The following is a 20,420-nucleotide window of genomic DNA, read 5'->3' on the forward strand; positions in this document are numbered from 1 at the left end:
TTTCCATCTAAAGTGCATGATTATAGACTGTGTGGGCACATTATGTGTGTGCTTGCATGCACCTGTGTTTGCATGTGTGTGTACACTGAGAACCAGTGGAGAGTGACAGAATGATTGAACATGTCAGCCTGTGGGTGGATGGACGGGTGCCAGAAAAGTGAGTTAACGAGAGAGGCACATGAAGTTTACCCCCCCCCACACCCCCCCCACCCAAATTCATCCAAAACACACGTTTCCAAAATCATTCTCAAATGTGTCGGTCTCAGACCAGTTTCCCAGTAAGTGAGTTGGACAGACTAGCTCCTGAATAATGAAACAGCTCAGTCCTCCAGTAACTGAATCTCTTAATGTAGCTGTGTGCAGGGCGATGCTGCTCCTGTGCTTCTCCGTCTTTGCAAATGTCCTGTATTATGACACCTGCTGTAAGCCAGGCAGCCTGTGGCGGGGCTCACATCCACACATACCGGGACAGGCAGGCCTGCCGCCACGGTTTGGCAGAGGAGACGACGAGAGAGCTCAACACAACCTGACAGAGGACACAGTCAGGGGAAATGCCACACACGCACGCACACACACACACACACACACACACACACACACACACACACACACACACACACACACACACACACACACACACACACACACACACACACACAGCAAACAGACACAAAATATGTTTAGAGAGGGGATGAGTTCACGGGGAGTGCAGAGTGAAGTTTGAGAGAATAAAGTGCTGATTGTAGGAGAAAGACAGCCACAACGCGATGGATACGCTGACTGTATATTGGGAACACACACTGCACAAGCGCATACGGGAATGCTCAGAGTAGACCTCGATGTGACGGGGAGATGGGGGGGGTGGGGGGGTGGAGGCTAAGTGGGGAGGTGTGTGTGTGTGTTCCTTCTGTGTTGTATTAGACCTTGGTGGGTGTGAGCTAAGTGATGAGAGGCAGCTGTCTGTGAGGCCTGTCACTGTTGTGTCTGACAGACCAGCAGGAGGGTGACACAGACAGTTGAGCTCATCAGCAAACCACCGGAGACACACACACACACACCACACACACCCTTGACAGCTAGCTGCACAATGAAGATCTCAACAGTTGTGAGGAGGAGAAAATGAAAGAAAGAAAGAAAGAAAGAGGATGAGGGATTGAGGGGAGAGAGGAGGGTTTGAGGGGAGAGAGGAGGAGGGATTGAGAGGAGAGAGGAGGAGGAATTGAGGGGAGAGAGGAGAAGGGATTGAGAGGAGAGAGGAGGAGGGATTGAGAGGAGAGAGGAGGGATTGGGGGGAGAGATGAGGAGGGATTGAGGGGGGAGAGGAGGAGGGATTGGGGGGAGAGAGGAGGAGGGATTGAGGGGAGAGAGGAGGAGGGATTGAGAGGAGAGAGGAGGAGGGATTGAGGGGAGAGAGGAGGAGGGATTGAGAGGAGAGAGGAGGAGGGATTGAGGGGAGAGTGGAGGAGGGATTGAGAGGAGAGAGGAGGAGGGATTGAGAGGAGAGAGGAGGAGGGATTGAGGGGAAAGTGGAGGAGGGATTGAGAGGAGAGAGGAGAGAGAAGGGATTGAGGGGAGAGAGGAGGAGGGATTGAGAGGAGAGAGGAGGAGGGATTGAGGGGAGAGAAGAGGAGGGATTGAGGGGAGAGAGGAGGAGGGATTGAGAGGAGAGAGGAGGAGGGATTGAGAGGAGAGAGGAGGAGGGATTGAGGGGAGAGGAGGAGGGATTGAGAGGAGAGAGGAGGAGGGATTGAGAGGAGAGAGGAGGAGGGATTGAGGGGAGAGAGGAGGAGGGATTGAGGGGAACAACTTCACATTTGCTCTCCTTTTATGCAGATGAAAGACATGTTTTCACCTCTCTCGCTCGGAGACACTTTTCTGTGGAGACCTCTGTTCAAAATGAGCCCCCTGATTAACCAAGGGTGCCTGTGTCTTCGCGTGCTTGTCACAGCCTGTGACTGTGTGTGCGTTTGTCTTCTGTGTGTGTGTTGGTTTGGCCAAAAACATCAATTCAAAGTACTATACCGGCGAATAATAAAATATGTGCCCATCGAGCCCAATGATAAGCCAGCCAGGCTAACCAATTAAAATTCTCATCACTGACTGACAAAGCGTCTTATGTGGCAGGGCATCAGCCATGAAAAAGCCACTTGATGACTCAATTCATTTTGGCGGTCGCTGAAGCCTCACCTAGCCCATAACTTCTCATTAGGGGTTCCACACAGACAGGCAGACAGACACTTATCAAAGGGAGAGAAAGGAGATACAAAGACATTTTTTTTTTGAAATTCTATGACCAGGAAATGAGTAAGGAGTTCTCTGCCTGCAGGGTGAGGAGGTGAAGTCATTCACGAGAACGTAACACACAAAACCGACGTCTTTCTCCCACATGAAGAGGTGCAAATGCGTTGCGCCCACACACACTCCAAAATTAATTAACCCATCACACTAGAACACAACTGCAGCCCAAACTTTAAATGTAAATGCGACTACGCTTCCGCGTGCTACCTCTCCTGCCGCCTCTCCTTCCCTCTGATATCCCGCCTGTCCTTCGCACCCCGTCTTACACCATCTTCTTCTCTCTCCTTTCCTCCCCCGTTGTCATTCAACAGTTCTCCGTTCTGTACTTTGTCATGTATTTGTATGTTTTGTGTGGACCCCAGGAAGAATAGCTGCTGCATGTACTGTGGCTAATGGGGATCCTGACAAACTCAAGTAAACCCCCTGTTCTCCCTCATCTCCTTTCCACCTTCTGCCTAACCTCCTCTCTCCTCCTGTGATCTAGCCCCCCCCCCTCCCTTTTCACCCCCTCCCTCAGTAGGACGCCCAGAGAGCTGCACTGAGTGCCCGTGCCTCTCCACAGGGACCAGTGCATCTAAAGCAGGGGCAAATAAATCCTCTGAAGATATTGAAAATGTCAAATCCCCCCCCCCCCCCTCTTCCTCTTCCTCTCCTCCTCATCTAAAGGGCTTTAAACATGCCACTGGGGGGCTCAACAACTGGAGAGGCCACCGCTCTGGGGCCGGGGGGGGGGGGGGGGGGGATTGGGGCTTATGTGGCTTTTCGGTTCCAGCAAAAACGAGTCTGCGAGTGTACAGCGCTGCATGCAGAGCCCTCAGCGCACTCGCTCTCCGTGCACTCGCTCTCCGTGCACTGTCGGCTACAATACCTCGTATTTGGGAGGGGAAACAAGGGACAAGTTTGTGTTTATGAGTGTTGTTAGAGTGAACTACATGCGTATGGCAGTTCCAGACTAACGGGCTAAAATACATTCTTTCAAATGGGCAGAATATTGTACATGTAGCCTACAGAAATGTGATCAGTCAGAGTTCATGCAAATATATTCGGGATCTGGTTAAAGACCGACTAAAATTGGTAGTTTCAATGAAAATACTCTTTATAACAGGACTATAGGTATGGAACCACTGCCATTTGAGATACACAGAGGAACAATGGCCTGTCACTAAAAAAGGGACTGCAGTCAATCTATTACTCGGCTGTCACCATCAAGTCACATGCATAATGATCAGCTTTCGTAGGAGCTTCCATCGCCCATTTCATCGTCACGGGGGACAGACGCATCGGGGTCCAACATCAACATAGGCCTTTATGATTGAACAGTTTATTTCAGGTGAAACATAAGCCCTAGTCGGACGGGATTCGTTTTACTGGGGAGGTCAGGTGATGTAATTGCGTGCCCGAGCACAAAACACCACATCTGTCGTTTTAGTCTGGTACAAATCTGCCCCGTCAGTCATTTTTTTACATGGCGATAGATGAACAATTCCAGCCAGGATAATCGATAGTTTTTTGGTCAATTCCAAGATCCTCTGATAATAGCCGACTCATCCCGTGCGCAAACGACATCCCTGTGTTTTCCCCGAGACGTTACAGAGTTTGCGCGCAGTTTGAGCAAGAACGCTTAAAACAAAGTTCTGCACACATATTTCATATGAACGGCCTACATTTAAAACTTTTCGGAAAATGGCAAGTTCACTTTCTCATCCAACTGCATCTCAAATGCAAGACATCTACCGTGATCACGTTGCCTAAATGTAAATGTTACGGAGACACCTCGAGGTTTCAGTGTAGCCTTTCATCGTCTCGTCTCGTCATGTTGAAGTATCTTCACGCCTGAAATAACCTCCAGGCTTCCTCCATAAAACTCAAAAAAGTAAGAATTACAGGGGGCAGTTTGAAAAAACGAATACCGCTCAAATAGTCATCTGGAATAAGGCACATGCTGGGATAATAATTACAGTGCATTCCGAAAGTATTCCGACCCCTTGACCTTTTCCACATTCTGTTACGCTACAGCCTTATTCTAAAAATGATAAAATGATTGTTTCTCCTCATCATTCTACACACAATACCCCATAATGACAAAGCGAGAAAACAGGTTTTTAGAAATGTTTGCCAAAAAACAAATACCTTATTTACATAAGTATTCAGACCCTTCGCTAAGAGATTCAAAATTGAGCTCAGGTGCACCCAGTTTCCATTGATCATCCTTGAGAAGTTCCTACAATTTAATGATGGCAACAAGTCCACCTGTGGTAAATTATATTGATTTGACATGATGTGGAAAGGCACACACCTGTTTATATAAGGTCTCACAGTTGACAGTGCATGTCAGAGCAAAAACCAAGCCATGAGGTTGAACGAATTGTCCGTAGAGCTCCGAGACAGGGTTGTGTTGAGGCACAGATCTGGGGAAGGGTACCAAAAAATGTCTGCAGCATTGAAGGTCCCCAAGACCACAGTGGCCTCCATCATTCTTAAATTGAAGAAGTTTTGAACCACCAAGACTCTTCCTAGAGCTGGCTGTCCGACCAAACTGAGCAATCGGGGGAGAAGGGCCTTGGTCAGGGAGGTGACCAAGAACCTGATGGTCACTCTGACAGAGCTCCAGATTTCCTCTGTGGCAATGGGAGAAACTTCTAGAAGAACAACCATCTCTGCTGCCCTCCACCAATCAGGCCTTTATGGTAGAGTGGCCAGACAGAAGCCACTACTCAGTAAAAGGCACATGACAGCCCGCTTGGAGTTTGTCAAAAGGCACCTAAAGGACTGATGAAACCAAGATTGAACTATTTGGCCTGAATGCAACGTGTCACGTCTGGAGGAAATCTGGCACCATCCCTACGGTGAAGCATGGTGGTGGCAGCATCATGCTGTGGGGATGTTTTTCAGTGGCAGGGACTGTGAGACTAGTCAGGATCGAGGAAAAGATGAACGGAGCAAAGTACTGAGAGATCTTTGATGAAATCCTGCTCCAGAGCACTCAGGACCTCAGACTGGGGTGAAGGTTCACCTTCCAACAGGACAACGATCCTAAGCACACAGCCAAGACAACCCTGGAGTGGCTTTGGGACAAGTCTCTGAATGTCCTTGAGTGGCTCAGCCAGAGCCGGGACTTGAACATGATCAAACTTCTCTGGAGAGACCTGAAAATAGCTGTGAAACGAGGCTCCTCGTAAAACCTGACAGAGCTTGAGAGGATCTGCAGAGAAGAATGGGAGAAACTCCCCAAATACAAGTGTGCCAAGCTTGTAGCGTCATACTCAAGAAGACTCAAGGCTGTAATCACTGCCAAAGGTGCTTCAAGAAAATACTGAGTAAAGATCTGAATACTTATGTAAATGTGATATTTCAGGGTATTTAAAAAACAACAACTTGTTTTTGCTTTGTCATTATGGGGTATTGTGCATAGATGGATTAAATAGTTATTTTTCTCATCAATTTTAGAATAAGGCTGTAACATAACAAAATGTGGAAAAAGGCAAAGGGTCTGAATACTTTCCAAATGCACTGCACAAAACCAACGTCTCTAATAACCCTTTCTAATCCTGTCCAAATAGGGATATGGACTTCTAGTCAAGACATTTCATAACCGGATCACCAGATCTTGTTAATCTGAATAATAATAATGAAAATACCGTTGGGTGTTGCGCAACAGCTTATCCTACACAACACACACAATATCACATAAACCCCCTCCTTTTATCCATCCCATCCATCCAATCCTCTATGCCCCCAACACTCCACCCCAACCCCCCTTGAAGGTCTGTTGATTACCGATAAACCCCCCCCCCCCACCCCCCCCCCTCCCTCCACCCACCTCGCTCTCCATTCAGGGGAAATCTTTTCGGTCATGGTGTGTGTGTACACGTCCGCCCGCCTTCCTTTGGGGCTTTCAGGGGACGGACCACCTTCCACCAATCCCCAGTTCTTAGCTAGTCCATAGACTCTACTTTCACAGACACACACACACAGTCTCACTAGGAGCTGTAGCCTGCAGGCTAAATAACCCCTCTTTTAGATTAGAGGAGCGGCGGAGGCCAAAACGTGGCGCCCCCACCTCTAGCTGACAGGCTTAACCAGCACAAGCAGCCCCAATACGCTACAGAGACAGAGACAGAGAGACAGAGACAGAGACAGAGACAGAGACAGAGACAGAGACAGAGACAGAGACAGAGACAGAGACAGAGACAGAGAGAGAGAGAGAGAGAGAGAGAGAGAGAGAGAGAGAGAGAGAGAGAGAGAGAGAGAGAGAGAGACAGACAGACAGACAGACAGACAGACAGACAGACAGACAGACAGACAGACAGACAGACAGACAGACAGACAGACAGACAGAGAGACAGAGAGACAGAGAGACAGAGAGAGACAGAGACAGAAAGAGAGAGACAGAAAGAGGGAGACAGAAAGAGGGAGACAGAAAGAGGGAGACAGAAAGAGAGAGACAGAGAGAGAGAGAGACAGAGAGACAGAGAGTGAGAGAGACAGAGAGAGAGAGCGAGAGAGACAGAGAGACAGAGAGACAGAGAGACAGAGAGAGAGAGACAGAAAGAGAGAGACAGAGACAGAGACAGAGACAGAGAGAGAGAGAAAATGTCCTCCTGTGTGCTACCTATATCCCCCCACTAGAATATTTTAATGAAGACAGCTTCTCCATCCTGGAGGGGGAAATCAATCATTTCCAGGCCCAGGGACATGTACTAGTCTGTGGCGACCTAAATGCCAGAACCGGACAAGAACCTGACACCCTCAGCACACAGGGGGACAAACACCTGCCTGGAGGTGACAGCATTCCCTCCCACATATGCCCCCCTAGGCACAACTATGACAACATAACCAACAAAAACGGGTCACAACTCCTGCAGCTCTGTCGCACGCTGGGTATGTACATAGTCAATGGTAGGCTTCGAGGGGACTCCTATGGTAGGTACACCTATAGCTCATCTCTTGGCAGTAGTACTGTAGACTACTTTATCACTGACCTCAACCCAGAGTCTCTCAGAGTGTTCACAGTTAGCCCACTGACACCCCTATCAGGCCACAGCAAAATCACAGTCTACTTAAACAGAGCAATACTCAATCATGAGGCATCAAAGCCAAAGGAACTGAGTAACATTAAGAAATGCTATTGATGGAAGGAATGCAGTTTGGAAACCTACCAAAAAACAATTAGGCAACAACAAATTCAATCCCTTTTAGACAATTTCCTGGGTAAAACGTTCCACTGTAATAGTGAAGGTGTAAACCTGGCAGTAGAAAATCTTAACAGTATATTTGACCTCTCAGCTTCCCTATCAAATCTAAAAATCTCAAATAGAAAACCGAAGAAAATTAACAACAATGACAAATGGTTTGATGAAGAATGCAAAAATCTAAGAAAGAAATTGAGAAACCTGTCCAACCAAAAACATAGAGACCCGGAAAACCTGAGTCTACGCCTTCACTATGGTGAATCACTAAAACAATACAGAAATACACTACGGAAAAAGAAGGAACAGCATGTCAGAAATCAGCTCAATGTAATTGAAGAATCCATAGACTCTAACCACTTCTGGGAAAATTGGAAAACACTAAACAAACAACAACACAAATAATTATCTATCCAAAATGGAGATGTATGGGTAAACCACTTCTCCAATCTTTTTGGCTCTATAACAAAGAATAAAGAGCAAAAACATATACATGATCAAATACAGATCTTAGAATCAACTATTAAAGACTACCAGAACCCACTGGATTCTTCAATTACATTGAATGAGTTACAGGACAAAATAAAAACCCTCCAACCCAAAAAGGCCTGTGGTGTTGATGGTATCCTCAATGAAATGATCAAATATACAGACAACAAATTCCAATTGGCTATACTAAAACTCTTTAACATCATCCTTAGTTCTGGCATCTTCCCCAATATTTGGAACCAAGGACTGATCACCCCAATCCACAAAAGTGGAGACAAATTTGACCCCAATAACTACTGTGGAATATGCGTCAACAGTAACCTTGGGAAAATCCTCTGCATTATCATTAACAGCAGACTCGTACATTTCCTCAATGAAAACAATGTACTGAGCAAATGTCAAATTGGCTTTTTACCAAATTACCGTACAACAGACCATGTATTCACCCTGCACACCCCAATTGACAACCAAACAAACCAAAACAAAGTCTTCTCATGCTTTGTTGATTTCAAAAAAGCCTTCGACTCAATTTGGTATGAGGGTCTGCTATACAAACTAATGGAAAGTGGTGTTGGGGGTAAAACATACGAAATTATAAAATCCATGTACACAAACAACACGTGTACGGTTAAAATTGGCAAAAAACACACACATTTCTTCACACAGGGTCGTGGGGTGAGACAGGGATGCAGCTTAAGCCCCACCCTCTTCAAGAAAAGTCTGCAGCACCCGGCCTCACCCTACTAGAATCCGAAGTCAAATGTCTACTGTTTGCTGATGATCTGGTGCTTCTGTCACCAACCAAGGAGGGCCTACAGCAGCACCTAGATCTTATGCACAGATTCTGTCAGACCTGGGCCCTGACAGTAAAACTCAGTAAGACCAAAATAATGGTGTTCCAAAAAATACACAAATACAAATTCAATCTAGACACTGTTGCCCTAGAGCACACAAAACACTATACATACCTTGGCCTAAACATCAGCGCCACAGGTAACTTCCACAAAGCTGTGAATGATCTGAGAGACAAGGCAAGAAGGGCATTCTATGCCATCAAAAGGAACATACATTTCAACATACCAATTAGGATTTGGCTAAAAATACTTGAATCAGTCATAGAGTCCATTGCCCTTTATGGTTGTGAGGTCTGGGGTCCGCTCACCAACCAAGACTTCACAAAATGGGACAAACACCAAATTGAGACTCTGCACGCAGAAATCTGCAAAAATATCCTCTGTGTACAACGTAGAACACCAAATAATGCATGCAGAGCAGAATTAGGCCGAATTAGGCCCACTAATGATCAAAATCCAGAAAAGAGCCGTTAAATTCTATAACCACCTAAAAGGAAGCGATTCCCAAACCTTCCATAACAAAGCCATCACCTACAGAGAGATGAACCTGGATAAGAGTCCCCTAAGCAAGCTGGTCCTGGGGCTCTGTTCACAAACACAAACACACCCTACAGAGCCCCAGGACAGCAGCACAATTAGACCCAACCAAATCATAAGAAAACAAAAAGATAATTACTTGACACATTGGAAAGAATTAACAAAAAAACAGAGCAAACTAGAATGCTATTTGGCCCTACACAGCGAGTACACAGCGGCAGAATACCTGACCACTGTGACTGACCCAAAATTAAGGAAAGCTTTGACTATGTACAGACTCAGTGAGCATAGCCTTGCTATTGAGAAAGGCCGCCGTAGGCAGACATGGCTCTCAAGAGAAGACAGGCTATGTGCTCACTGCCCACAAAATGAGGTGGAAACTGAGCTGCACTTCCTAACCTCCTGCCCAATGTATGACCATATTAGAGAGACATATTTCCCTCAGATTACACAGATCCACAAAGAATTTGAAAACAAATCCAATTTTGATAAACTCCCATATCTACTGGGTGAAATTCCACAGTGTGCCATCACAGCAGCAAGATTTGTGACCTGTTGCCACGAGAAAAGGGCAACCAGTGAAGAGCACACACCATTGTAAATACAACCCATATTTATGCTTATCTATCTGTCTTTATTGTTTTGAAACTTCTGTATGTGTAATGTTTACTGTTAATTTTTATTGTTTATTTCACTTTATATATTCACTTAATATATTATCTACCTCACTTGCTTTGGCAATGTTAACACATGTTTCCCATGCCAATAAAGCCCTTGAATTGAATTGAATTGAGAAAGAGAGGAGAGAGGAGAGAGAGAGAGAGAGAGAGACAGAGACACAGAGAGAGAGAGAGACAGAGACAGAGAGACAGATAAATAGACAAGAGAGAGACAGAGAGACAGAGAGACAGAGAGAGAGAAAGCGAGAGAGACAGAGAGACAGATAGAGAGAGAGACAGAGACAGAGACAGAGAGAGACAGAGACAGAGACAGAAACACAGAGAGAGAGAGAGACAGAGAGACAGAAAGACAGAGAGAGAGAGAGAGACAGAGAGAGAGAGAGAGAGCGCCCGAGAGAGCGATAGAGAGAGCGAGAGAAGAGAGAGAGAGAGACAGAGACAGAGACACAGAGAGAGACAGAGACAGAGAGACAGAGACATAGACAGAGAGAGACAGAGACAGAGAGAGATACAGAGAGAGAGAGAGGAGAGAAACAGACAGAGAGACAGAGAGACAGAGACAGAGAGAGACAGAGAGACAAAGACACAGAGAGAGAGAGAGAGAGAGAGAGACAGAGAGACAGAAAGACAGAGAGAGAGAGAGAGAGAGAGAGAGAGAGAGAGAGAGAGAGAGAGAGAGAGAGAGAGAGAGAGAGAGAGAGAGAGAGAGAGAGAGAGAGAGAGAAGACAGCGAGTGAAAAAACAAGTAGAGGCCTATGCTCAAAGTCACTAATGCAGTATTTATAAAGGTCAGTAGGCTTTTCATGGGGTATTGTCTCAGGATGCACCAAGGGCGTTCGCACCGCTTAACCTTCCAGGGGGGCGGAGTATACCGGGGGTTTGGTCATGCTTTTTGTTGGGGATCTGAGGCTAGGTGTGCCAACGGTGTGTGTATAATGCACGTGCCAAACAGAACCAGACCCCATTTTGCAAATATTCACATATTCACTCACGCCAATAGACACGGTACACGCGTGTAAACAGGAATATCATCGCTCTACCTGCTAGTAACATCCTTAGTAGCCACACACACACACATTTACATAAACGCCTCTCGCAAAAATGGCCCACACACACACACACACGTCAATAGAAAATCTCTCCAATTTGTTAAGCCTCGTTGCTCGGTCTCAGGAATATGCCACTCTCCAACCCATTCAATCCCCGCAGACAACAAACAGAAGGACATGGCTTCTAACAGCCATGCATCAACTAAGCTGTGACAGACAGAGAGAGAGAGAGAGAGAGAGAGAGAGAGAAGAGAGAGAGAGACAGAAAGAGAAAGAGAGAGAGAGACAGAGACAAAGAGACAGAGACATAGACAGAGAGAGACAGAGACAGAGACAGAGAGAGAGACAGAGAGAGAGAGAGACAGAGACAGAGAGAGACAGAGACAGAGAGACAGAGACACAGAGACAGAGAGACAGAGACAGAGAGAGAGACAGAGAGAGAGACAGAAAGAGAGAGAGAGAAAGAGAGAGAGAGAGAGAGACAGAGACAAAGAGACAGAGACATAGACAGAGAGAGACAGAGACAGAGAGAGAGAGAGAGACAGACAGACAGAGACAGAGAGAGAGAGAGAGAGAGAGAGAGAGAGAGAGAGAGAGAGAGAGAGAGAAAACGCCACAGTCTACACATGGCTTGCCGAGAATGTTCGTCTCTGACCTTGAAGGGAGTGCAGCAGTTTGCAGGCGAAGGATTTGTAGTTCATTGGCTGGGTGGGGACTAGTGGAAGCAGCTTTATACAGAGTGGATTAGCCTAAAATATGCACAGGCCATAAACTGGCAGTCTCTCCTTCTTAATGTATAAAGGCCCCAGGCAGGCAGCACTCAGAAGCACACAATGAGAAAGGCCCCTGTTCCACTCTCTGGACCAGGGAGATTTATGTCTAAATTAGTAAGGCTGGTTAGAGAGGGAGACAGAGGGGGGGGGGGGGGGGGGGTGTATGACATGGGAAAAAGAACGGAGAGGGAAAGCGACAGAGAGAAGGAGAGAGGGGGGAAAAGAAAGAAAGAAAACAGCACAGATAATGGGAGAGAAGGACATTTATTTTATTTATTTCACCTTTATTTAACCAGGTAGGCTAGTTGAGAACAAGTTCTCATTTACAACTGCGACCTGGCCAAGATAAAGCGTAGCAATTCGACACATACAGTTACACATGGAATAAACAAAACATAGTCAACACAGTAGAACAAAAGAAAACAAAAAGTCTATATACAGTGAGTGCAAATGAGGTAAGTTAAGGAAATAAATAGGCCATGGTGGCGAAGTAATTACAATATAGCAATTAAACACTGGAATGGTAGATCGGCAGAAGATGAATGTGCAGGTAGAGATACTGGGGTGCAAAGGAGCAAAATAAATAAATAAATACCAGTATGGGGATGAGGTAGATAGATGGGCTATTTACAGATGGGCTAAGTACAGGTGCAGTGATCTGTAAACTGCTCTGACAGCTGGTGCTTAAAGCTAGTGAGGGAGATGTGCGTCTTCAGCTTCAGAGATTTTAAAGCGAAAAGGAGGTAGAAAACAGGAAGAGAAAGAGGAAAAAGAAGACTTGCTGTAGTCGGAGGCGTGTGGCACAGAAGACTGATGCGACGGGAGTGTTTGGGAGGAGTGCCGGCGGCCTCCGTCTTCAGTACTCGCGTTAGGTGAGAGGCTAAGGTGTTCAGGTGTTCCTCCTGAACACTGCCTGGAATTGACGACTCGGTCTTTAGCTCAAAACTCCGATCTAAGAATGCAAAAAAGGTGGCCTGAGACCTGCAGGCCTCCATTCGCTCAGCATTTGTGCACTTGTCATTGTGTATCCCTCTCCGGGCGACATGACGAGGCCCTTCTTAACCCTTCGTGTGTGTGTGTTGTGTTAACCCTTCGTGTGTGTGTGTTGTGTTAACTCTTCGTGTGTGTGTGTTGTGTTAAGTGTTTGTGTGTGTGTGTTGTGTTAAGTGTTTGTGTGTGCACTTGCCAACCACTTCCTTTGTTTGTATGTAGAGCTATAAGGTTGATTGAGTGAATGTTCATAAGAATGAAGGAATAGGTCATTCTGTGACCCTTGGATTAAGCCTCAGCCACACTCTTGCACACACACACACACTTTCACAAGCTTACGCTCACAGGCACACACCCCGCCAAAACGTACCTCCTCCTTTACCAAATCATGATAACTCTCCTGTGTGTGTGTGTGTGTGTGTGTGTGTGTGTGTGTGTGTGTGTGTGTGTGTGTGTGTGTGTGTGTGTGCCTGACATCACTTTACCCCAACGGTGGATCCTCCAAAGTGCTGGCATTCCATTTCCAAATGTGCATTAATACAAACTCCATTCATAATGCATTGCATTTGCTTCCACTAATTAACAATTAGAGCACAACACACGCTCTCGTTACCTCTCTTCTCTGCATATGCAAATGAAACATTACATTTGTCTTTTTTTCTTTCTTCCCCCACAGCAGGTCGATGTTTGTGAAATATCAGCTGGCGAATTCAGACAAAACAGGAGTCATCAAATAAGGTGATGGAGAAAGAAGTAGCAGAGAATGTATGGCGCCTGGGTCGATGGTGGGGTTGGGTCTCTCCACAGTCGAGCTAATTCCATATCATAAGGGGGGGGGGGGGGGGGGGGTTGCTGGGTGTGTTGTGTGTGTCTCCGTTGACAGGAACACTTTGCTGAGTGCTTTTTCTAAAGCCTCTGGCTAATGGCTTTGTGAAGGGTGCTGATGAAAATGAGATGGCTTTCCGTGATGATGGGAGTATTTTAGCTCGCGCCGAGAGGAGAGGGGCGCTGAGCCCGATGGTGTGAGCATGTGTGTGTGTGTGTGTGTGTGTGTGTGTGTGTGTGTGTAATCAGTTCAGAGTCTGTGTATCATGTGTTTTTGGGCACACTTTGTTCTCATACCTTGGTGTGTTACTGATTGGAGGGTAAAGTACGAGAATCAGTGTGATGATGTGTGTGTGTGTGTGTGTGAACACAGCTTCCACTAACCTGGCACGCTAGTTGACACGTTGACCTGTGTGTAGAACCTCTTGTTGGGCAGGAGCTCCGACACTCCGTTGAGGGCCTCGACCGTCAACGTGTAGTTAGAGTTGGCCAGGAGGTTAACCACGGTCACCGTGCGCTCGGTCACCCCGCTCTGCTGGGGCATGAAGCCCACGCTGGCCCCGCACGGCTCACACTGCAGCCCCACGCACCGGCGGCAGCCCACGCTGTAGGTCAGGTCCCCCCTGCCGCCCGTGTCCGTTGGCGCGCCCCACTCCAGGATCAGGGTGGACTGCTTGAGGGTGTAGACCAAGTCTTTGGGAGGAGAGGGGGGGCCTGGGAGGGAGTAATACATAGATATATAAATGTTATTCGTAGTTAAATACACGTGATTCATGTTAAGTGCCTCTGTATGATGTATGAACGTGTTTCACATACTTACTACCTACAGTGCTATAGTAGGTGTCAATTATTTGATTCCGCCTTTATTTAACCAGGATAGTCATTGAGAACACGCTCTCTTTTACAATAACGACCTGACCAAGACAACAGCGGTATACCGCGCAGCAAAGTAACAGTCAAAAGCAGATTGGGAACGATTCCGGTACATTTAGACAGCTGTTTGACTGAATGACTACGTACTGATTAAGATCCGATTTGCTCAGTGAATTAAAACTCAGCACGTTCACCATGAAAACCAGTGCCAACCAATTACCATAGGACACTTCACCCTGTGGTCCATTCTCAAAGTGTGCTCCACCACACTATGCTCGTTACATGGTGTGATTGTGCCGGGCCAGGATTCATGTGTAACACTCTGATAGGATTGAGATGAGGACGGTGCACGGAGCCGTGGGGGGGAAAACAGAGAGAAAATAAGACTTGAACCAAAGCAAAGAAAACAGCTTGCCTGGTCGAGATGAAATACGAGTGTGTTTACGACGACAGAACAAAGGAGCCGTACGTGAGCGACTGCCGCTCGCAGGCCATCTTTCGTCACTCGGGATTTCTAGAGACAGTGCCTGAACGACTAACCACCTCATCTTACGGTGGATTGAGAGGCAAAAAAAACACAGAGAGGCCTTTCCGATCAGTGATGGTGACGTGCACAGTCGCAGGTGTACGCTGTACGCAGCCGCGGTGTGTGAGAGTGCAGAGAGAAGGGACCGTCTATTCCTTGTGTCAACAGTCTTGGCTGGAACAAACGACTTACAAACGACAAACGCGAGTCACCAGAGAAAAAGGTGGTTCGTGCTCGCGGAACGAGAACCCTCTCTTTACCAAATGTGAAACACGACGGGGGTGCATCTCAATGGTCCTGCGCGGCTTCCTCTCTTCGTCTCCTCGCTACATTTTGACAATGGTCAACCAGTCACGTAGACGGTCATGCACACATGGACACAGAATGTTCCCTTCCCAGGCCCAGCACTACGTAACTCAAAATCATTTATATGACGCAGGGCCGTAACTGTGCATGTTTAAACAGATGAACATAACATGAAGGTTTTGGTCCATTAAATGATATCAATAATGTAGTGGTGTGTGTGTGTGTGTGTGTGTGTGTCTGTGTGTGTGTGTGTGTGTGTGTGTATGTGGGGGGGGGGGGTAATTGACAGTGCATACTGTATCTCTGTGGTAGTAAATAATGAATGTGTTTGTATAGAGAGGGGTGATTAACGTGCTGGGGTGACAGGGAGGGGCATTTAGAATACGCTCTTATCCAGAGAGATTTAGTACTACAGTCAGTGCATTTAACAAAAATAGGTAAGACAACGATATACAGTGCCTTGCGAAAGTATTCGGCCCCCTTGAACTTTGCGACCTTTTGCCCCATTTCAGGCTTCAAACATAAAGATATAAAACTGTATTTTTTTGTGAAGAATCAACAACAAGTGGGACACAATCATGAAGTGGAACGACATTTATTGGATATTTCAAACTTTTTTAACAAATCAAAAACTGAAAAATTGGGCGTGCAAAATTATTCAGCCCCTTTACTTTCAGTGCAGCAAACTCTCTCCAGAAGTTCAGTGAGGATCTCTGAATGATCCAATGTTGACCTAAATGACTAATGATGATAAATACAATCCACCTGTGTGTAATCAAGTCTCCGTATAAATGCACCTGCACTGTGATAGTCTCAGAGGTCCGTTAAAAGCGCAGAGAGCATCATGAAGAACAAGGAACACACCAGGCAGGTCCGAGATACTGTTGTGAAGAAGTTTAAAGCCGGATTTGGATACAAAAAGATCTCCCAAGCTTTAAACATCCCAAGGAGCACTGTGCAAGCGATAATATTGAAATGGAAGGAGTATCAGACCACTGCAAATCTACCAAGACCTGGCCGTCCCTCTAAACTTTCAGCTCATACAAGGAGAAGACTGATCAGAGATGCAGCCAACAGGCCCATGATCACTCTGGATGAACTGCAGAGATCTACAGCTGAGGTGGGAGACTCTGTCCATAGGACAACAATCAGTCGTATATTGCACAAATCTGGCCTTTATGGAAGAGTGGCAAGAAGAAAGCGATTTCTTAAAGATATCCATAAAAAGTGTCGTTTAAAGTTTGCCACAAGCCACCTGGGAGACACACCAAACATGTGGAAGAAGGTGCTCTGGTCAGATGAAACCAAAATTGAACTTTTTGGCAACAATGCAAAACGTTATGTTTGGCGTAAAAGCAACACAGCTCACACCATCCCCACTGTCAAACATGGTGGTGGCAGCATCATGGTTTGGGCCTGCTTTTCTTCAGCAGGGACAGGGAAGATGGTTAAAATTGATGGGAAGATGGATGGAGCCAAATACAGGACCATTCTGGAAGAAAACCTGATGGAGTCTGCAAAAGACCTGAGACTGGGACGGAGATTTGTCTTCCAACAAGACAATGATCCAAAACATAAAGCAAAATCTACAATGGAATGGTTTAATAATAAACATATCCAGGTGTTAGAATGGCCAAGTCAAAGTCTAGACCTGAATCCAATCGAGAATCTGTGGAAAGAACTGAAAACTGCTGTTCACAAATGCTCTCCATCCAACCTCACTGAGCTCGAGCTGTTTTGCAAGGAGGAATGTGAAAAAATGTCAGTCTCTCGATGTGCAAAACTGATAGAGACATACCCCAAGCGACTTACAGCTGTAATCGCAGCAAAAGGTGGCGCTACAAAGTATTAACTTAAGGGGGCTGAATAATTTTGCACGCCCAATTTTTCAGTTTTTGATTTAAAAAAGTTTGAAATATCCAATAAATGTCGTTCCACTTCATGATTGTGTCCCACTTGTTGTTGATTCTTCACAAAAAAATACAGTTTTATATCTTTATGTTTGAAGCCTGAAATGTGGCAAAAGGTCGCAAAGTTCAAGGGGGCCGAATACTTTCGCAAGGCACTGTATCACAGTCGCATATTGCATTACTGAAATTATTATCAATACACCCTAAGCCAGAAATGAATTTTCACACCTTTGTCAACCTCTAGTGTGGAACATGATAGTTCCTTAGTGATGTGGACACAGAGGAACTTGAAGCTCTCGAACTGCTCCACAACAGCCCTGTCGATGTGGATGGGGGCGTGCTCAGACCTCCATCTCCTGACCAGTGTCTTTGTCCTGCTGACGTTGGAGGGAGAGATTGTTGACCTGGCACCACACTGCCAGGTCTCTGACCTCCTCCCTGTAGGCTGTCTTGTCGTCGATCAGGGCTCCCTGTCGTCTGCAAACGTAGTGATGGTGTTGGAGTCGTGCGCAGCCACGCAGTGAACAGGGAGTAGAAGAGGGGACTGAGCACGCACCCCTCAGGAAAGCGAAAAGGAATACCTAGTTAGTTGCACAACAATGCATTCAACCAAAATGTGTCTTCCGCATTTAACCCAACCCCTCTGGGGCCCCCGTGTTGAGGGTCATCAAGGCGGTTGTGTTGTTGCCTACCCATACCACTTGGGGGGGCGGTCCGTCAGGAAGTCCAGGATCCAGTTGCAGAGGGAGGTGTTTAATCACAGGGTCCTTAGCTTGCTGAGGAGCTTTGTGGGCACTATGGTGTTGAAAGCTGAGCTGTAGTCAATGAATAGCATTCTCATATCAGCGTTCCTTTTGTCCAGGTGGGAAAGGGCAGTGAGGAGTGCAATGGAGATTGCATCATCTGTGGATCTGTTGGGGCTGTATGCAAATTTGAGTGGGACTAGGGTTTCTGGGAAATGGTGTTGATGTGAGCCATGACCAGTCTTTCAAAGCACTTCACGTCTACAGATGTGAGTGTTACGGGTCGGTAGTCATTTAGGCAGGGTTCCTTAGTGTTCTCGGTCACAGGGGCTATTGTGGTGTGCTTGAAACATGTAGGTTTTACAGACTGGGTCAGGGTGAGGTTGACAATGTCAGTGAAGACACTTGCCAGCTGGTCAGGGCATGCTCCGAGTACAAGTACTGGTAATCAGTCTGGCCGTGCAACCTTGTGAATGTTAACCGGTTTAAAGGTCTTAGTCACATCGGCTACGGAGAGCGTGATCACACAGTCGTTCGGAACAGCTGGAAATCTCATGCATAGTTCAGTGTTGCTAGCCTCGAAGCGCATAGAAGGTATTTTGTTAATCTGGTAGGCTTGCGTCACTGGATAGCTCGCGGCTGAGTTTCCCTTTGTAATCTGTGATAGTTGCAAGCCCTGCCACATTCAACAAGTGTCAGAGCCGGTGTAGTAGGTTTTGATCTTGCTCTTGTTTGGCGCTTTGCCTTTTTGAAGGTTTGTCGGAGGGCGTAGTGGGATTTCTTATAAGCTCCAGATTGGTGTTCCGCTCCTTGAAAGTGGCAGCTATGCCTTTAGCTCAGTGAGGATGTTGCCTGTTATCCATGGCTTCTGGTTGGGATATGTACGTATTTTCACTGTGGGGATAACGTCGTTGATGCACTTATTAATGTAGCCGGTGCCTGATTTGGTAAACTCCTAAATGCCATTGTATGAATCGCGGAACATATTCTAGTCTGTGTTAGCAAAACAGTCCTGTAGCTTAGCGTCCGCTTCATCAGACCACTTCTGTATTGAGCGCTTCACTGGTACTTCCTGTTTGAGTTTTTGCTTGTATGCAGGAATTGGGAGCATAGCGTTATGGTCAGATTTGCCAAATGGAGGGCGAGGGAGAGCATTGTATGAGTCTCTGTGTGTGGAGGAAAGGAATTCTAACTCAGGCGAGCAGAACCTAGAGAATTTCTGAATATTAGAGGCTGCGCATCAGTTTTTATTAACCATCCCCCGATGCAGCTGTTCTGTCCAGCCAATGTACAGAAAAACAAGCTAGATTTATATTGAACATGTCCTTGTTCAGCCACGAGTCGGAGAAACAGAGGATATTACAGTTCTTCAGATCACGTTGATAGGAGTCTCGAACGGCGCTCATCCAGTTTAGTCTCCAGTGATTGCACGCTCGCCAACAGAACGGAGGGTAGAGGCGATTCATCCACTCTCCAACGTAGTCTCGTCAGGTATCCCCGCACGCCGGCCTCTATAGCGCCGTCTCCTCCTTCGAGTGTCGGGGATTTGGGCCTGATCCGCGATAATCAATATGTCTCTCGCCCCCAACTCATTGAAGTAGAAGTAGAAGTCCAAATCAACGTTAGTGATAGCTGTTGATGCCCAGAAGCTATGTTAGGTCTTAGGAAACAATGGCAGAAACATTATGTACCCCTAAAAAGTTACGATCAGCGCCCCCCAAAAAATACACAAAATAACACAATTGGTCAGAAGCCCGTAAAAGGGCCCCTATTCCTTCCGGCGCCATCCTGATAATGAGTGTGTGTGTGTGTCTCTCGGTGAGGTTTACGTAACATGGTAAAAAGGGGCGTGGAGCCAGAAGCAGGGCACAGCTGTGTGTTCATCAGCACGCAGAGAGCAGCAAACCTTCACTTATTCAACAACACACGTGCGCAACGCATGAGAACGCACATACACACAGCTGGGCCTGTATATCCCTTATTTTCCCATACGCTCTCTCCCTCTCAACTCCTAAGTTCCACTCCTCCTCTCCTTACATCTGTCTCTCCCTCTGTCTGTCTCCCTCCCAGCACACAATAGCTTGGTGGTATCAGGAGATGATCACAATTACTGAATCAATATTGTAATTAATGTGGTAATTACAGCGCTATAAATGTTATCACAGGCTGCCCCCTTGTAGATATAAAAGCACCGGGAATCAATATCGTGATTAAACCTTCTAATTACAGCGCTATAAAAGCTAGAGCTGATCCGGGCGCCCGAGAATGAATACAGTCCCTTGCTGACCTCTGTGTTTTATGGTCTGGTATACTGTAGCGCTATAGAGAACATTCTAGGTGGATTAAATCAGGTGGCGTGTGTGTATTTAACCATCGAC

The 20,420-nt window shown here is 46.5% G+C and overlaps 2 protein-coding genes across 2 annotated transcripts in view; one reads left to right on the plus strand and one right to left on the minus strand.

The window, feature by feature from the left end:
- Positions 1–20,420, plus strand: part of LOC139391961 (uncharacterized) — a 590,779-nt gene that overhangs the window by 113,402 nt on the left and 456,957 nt on the right. The gene's annotated exons all lie outside the window — the stretch shown is intronic.
- Positions 1–20,420, minus strand: part of LOC139391761 (ephrin type-A receptor 7-like) — a 186,366-nt gene that overhangs the window by 33,801 nt on the left and 132,145 nt on the right. The window contains exon 5 of the mRNA XM_071139295.1: positions 14,069–14,398. Coding sequence (XP_070995396.1) covers positions 14,069–14,398 — 330 coding nt within the window. The remainder of the gene's footprint in view (positions 1–14,068; positions 14,399–20,420) is intronic.

Source organism: Oncorhynchus clarkii, chromosome 32, assembly GCF_045791955.1.
Source record: "Oncorhynchus clarkii lewisi isolate Uvic-CL-2024 chromosome 32, UVic_Ocla_1.0, whole genome shotgun sequence".
NCBI classification, from domain to species: domain Eukaryota; kingdom Metazoa; phylum Chordata; class Actinopteri; order Salmoniformes; family Salmonidae; genus Oncorhynchus; species Oncorhynchus clarkii.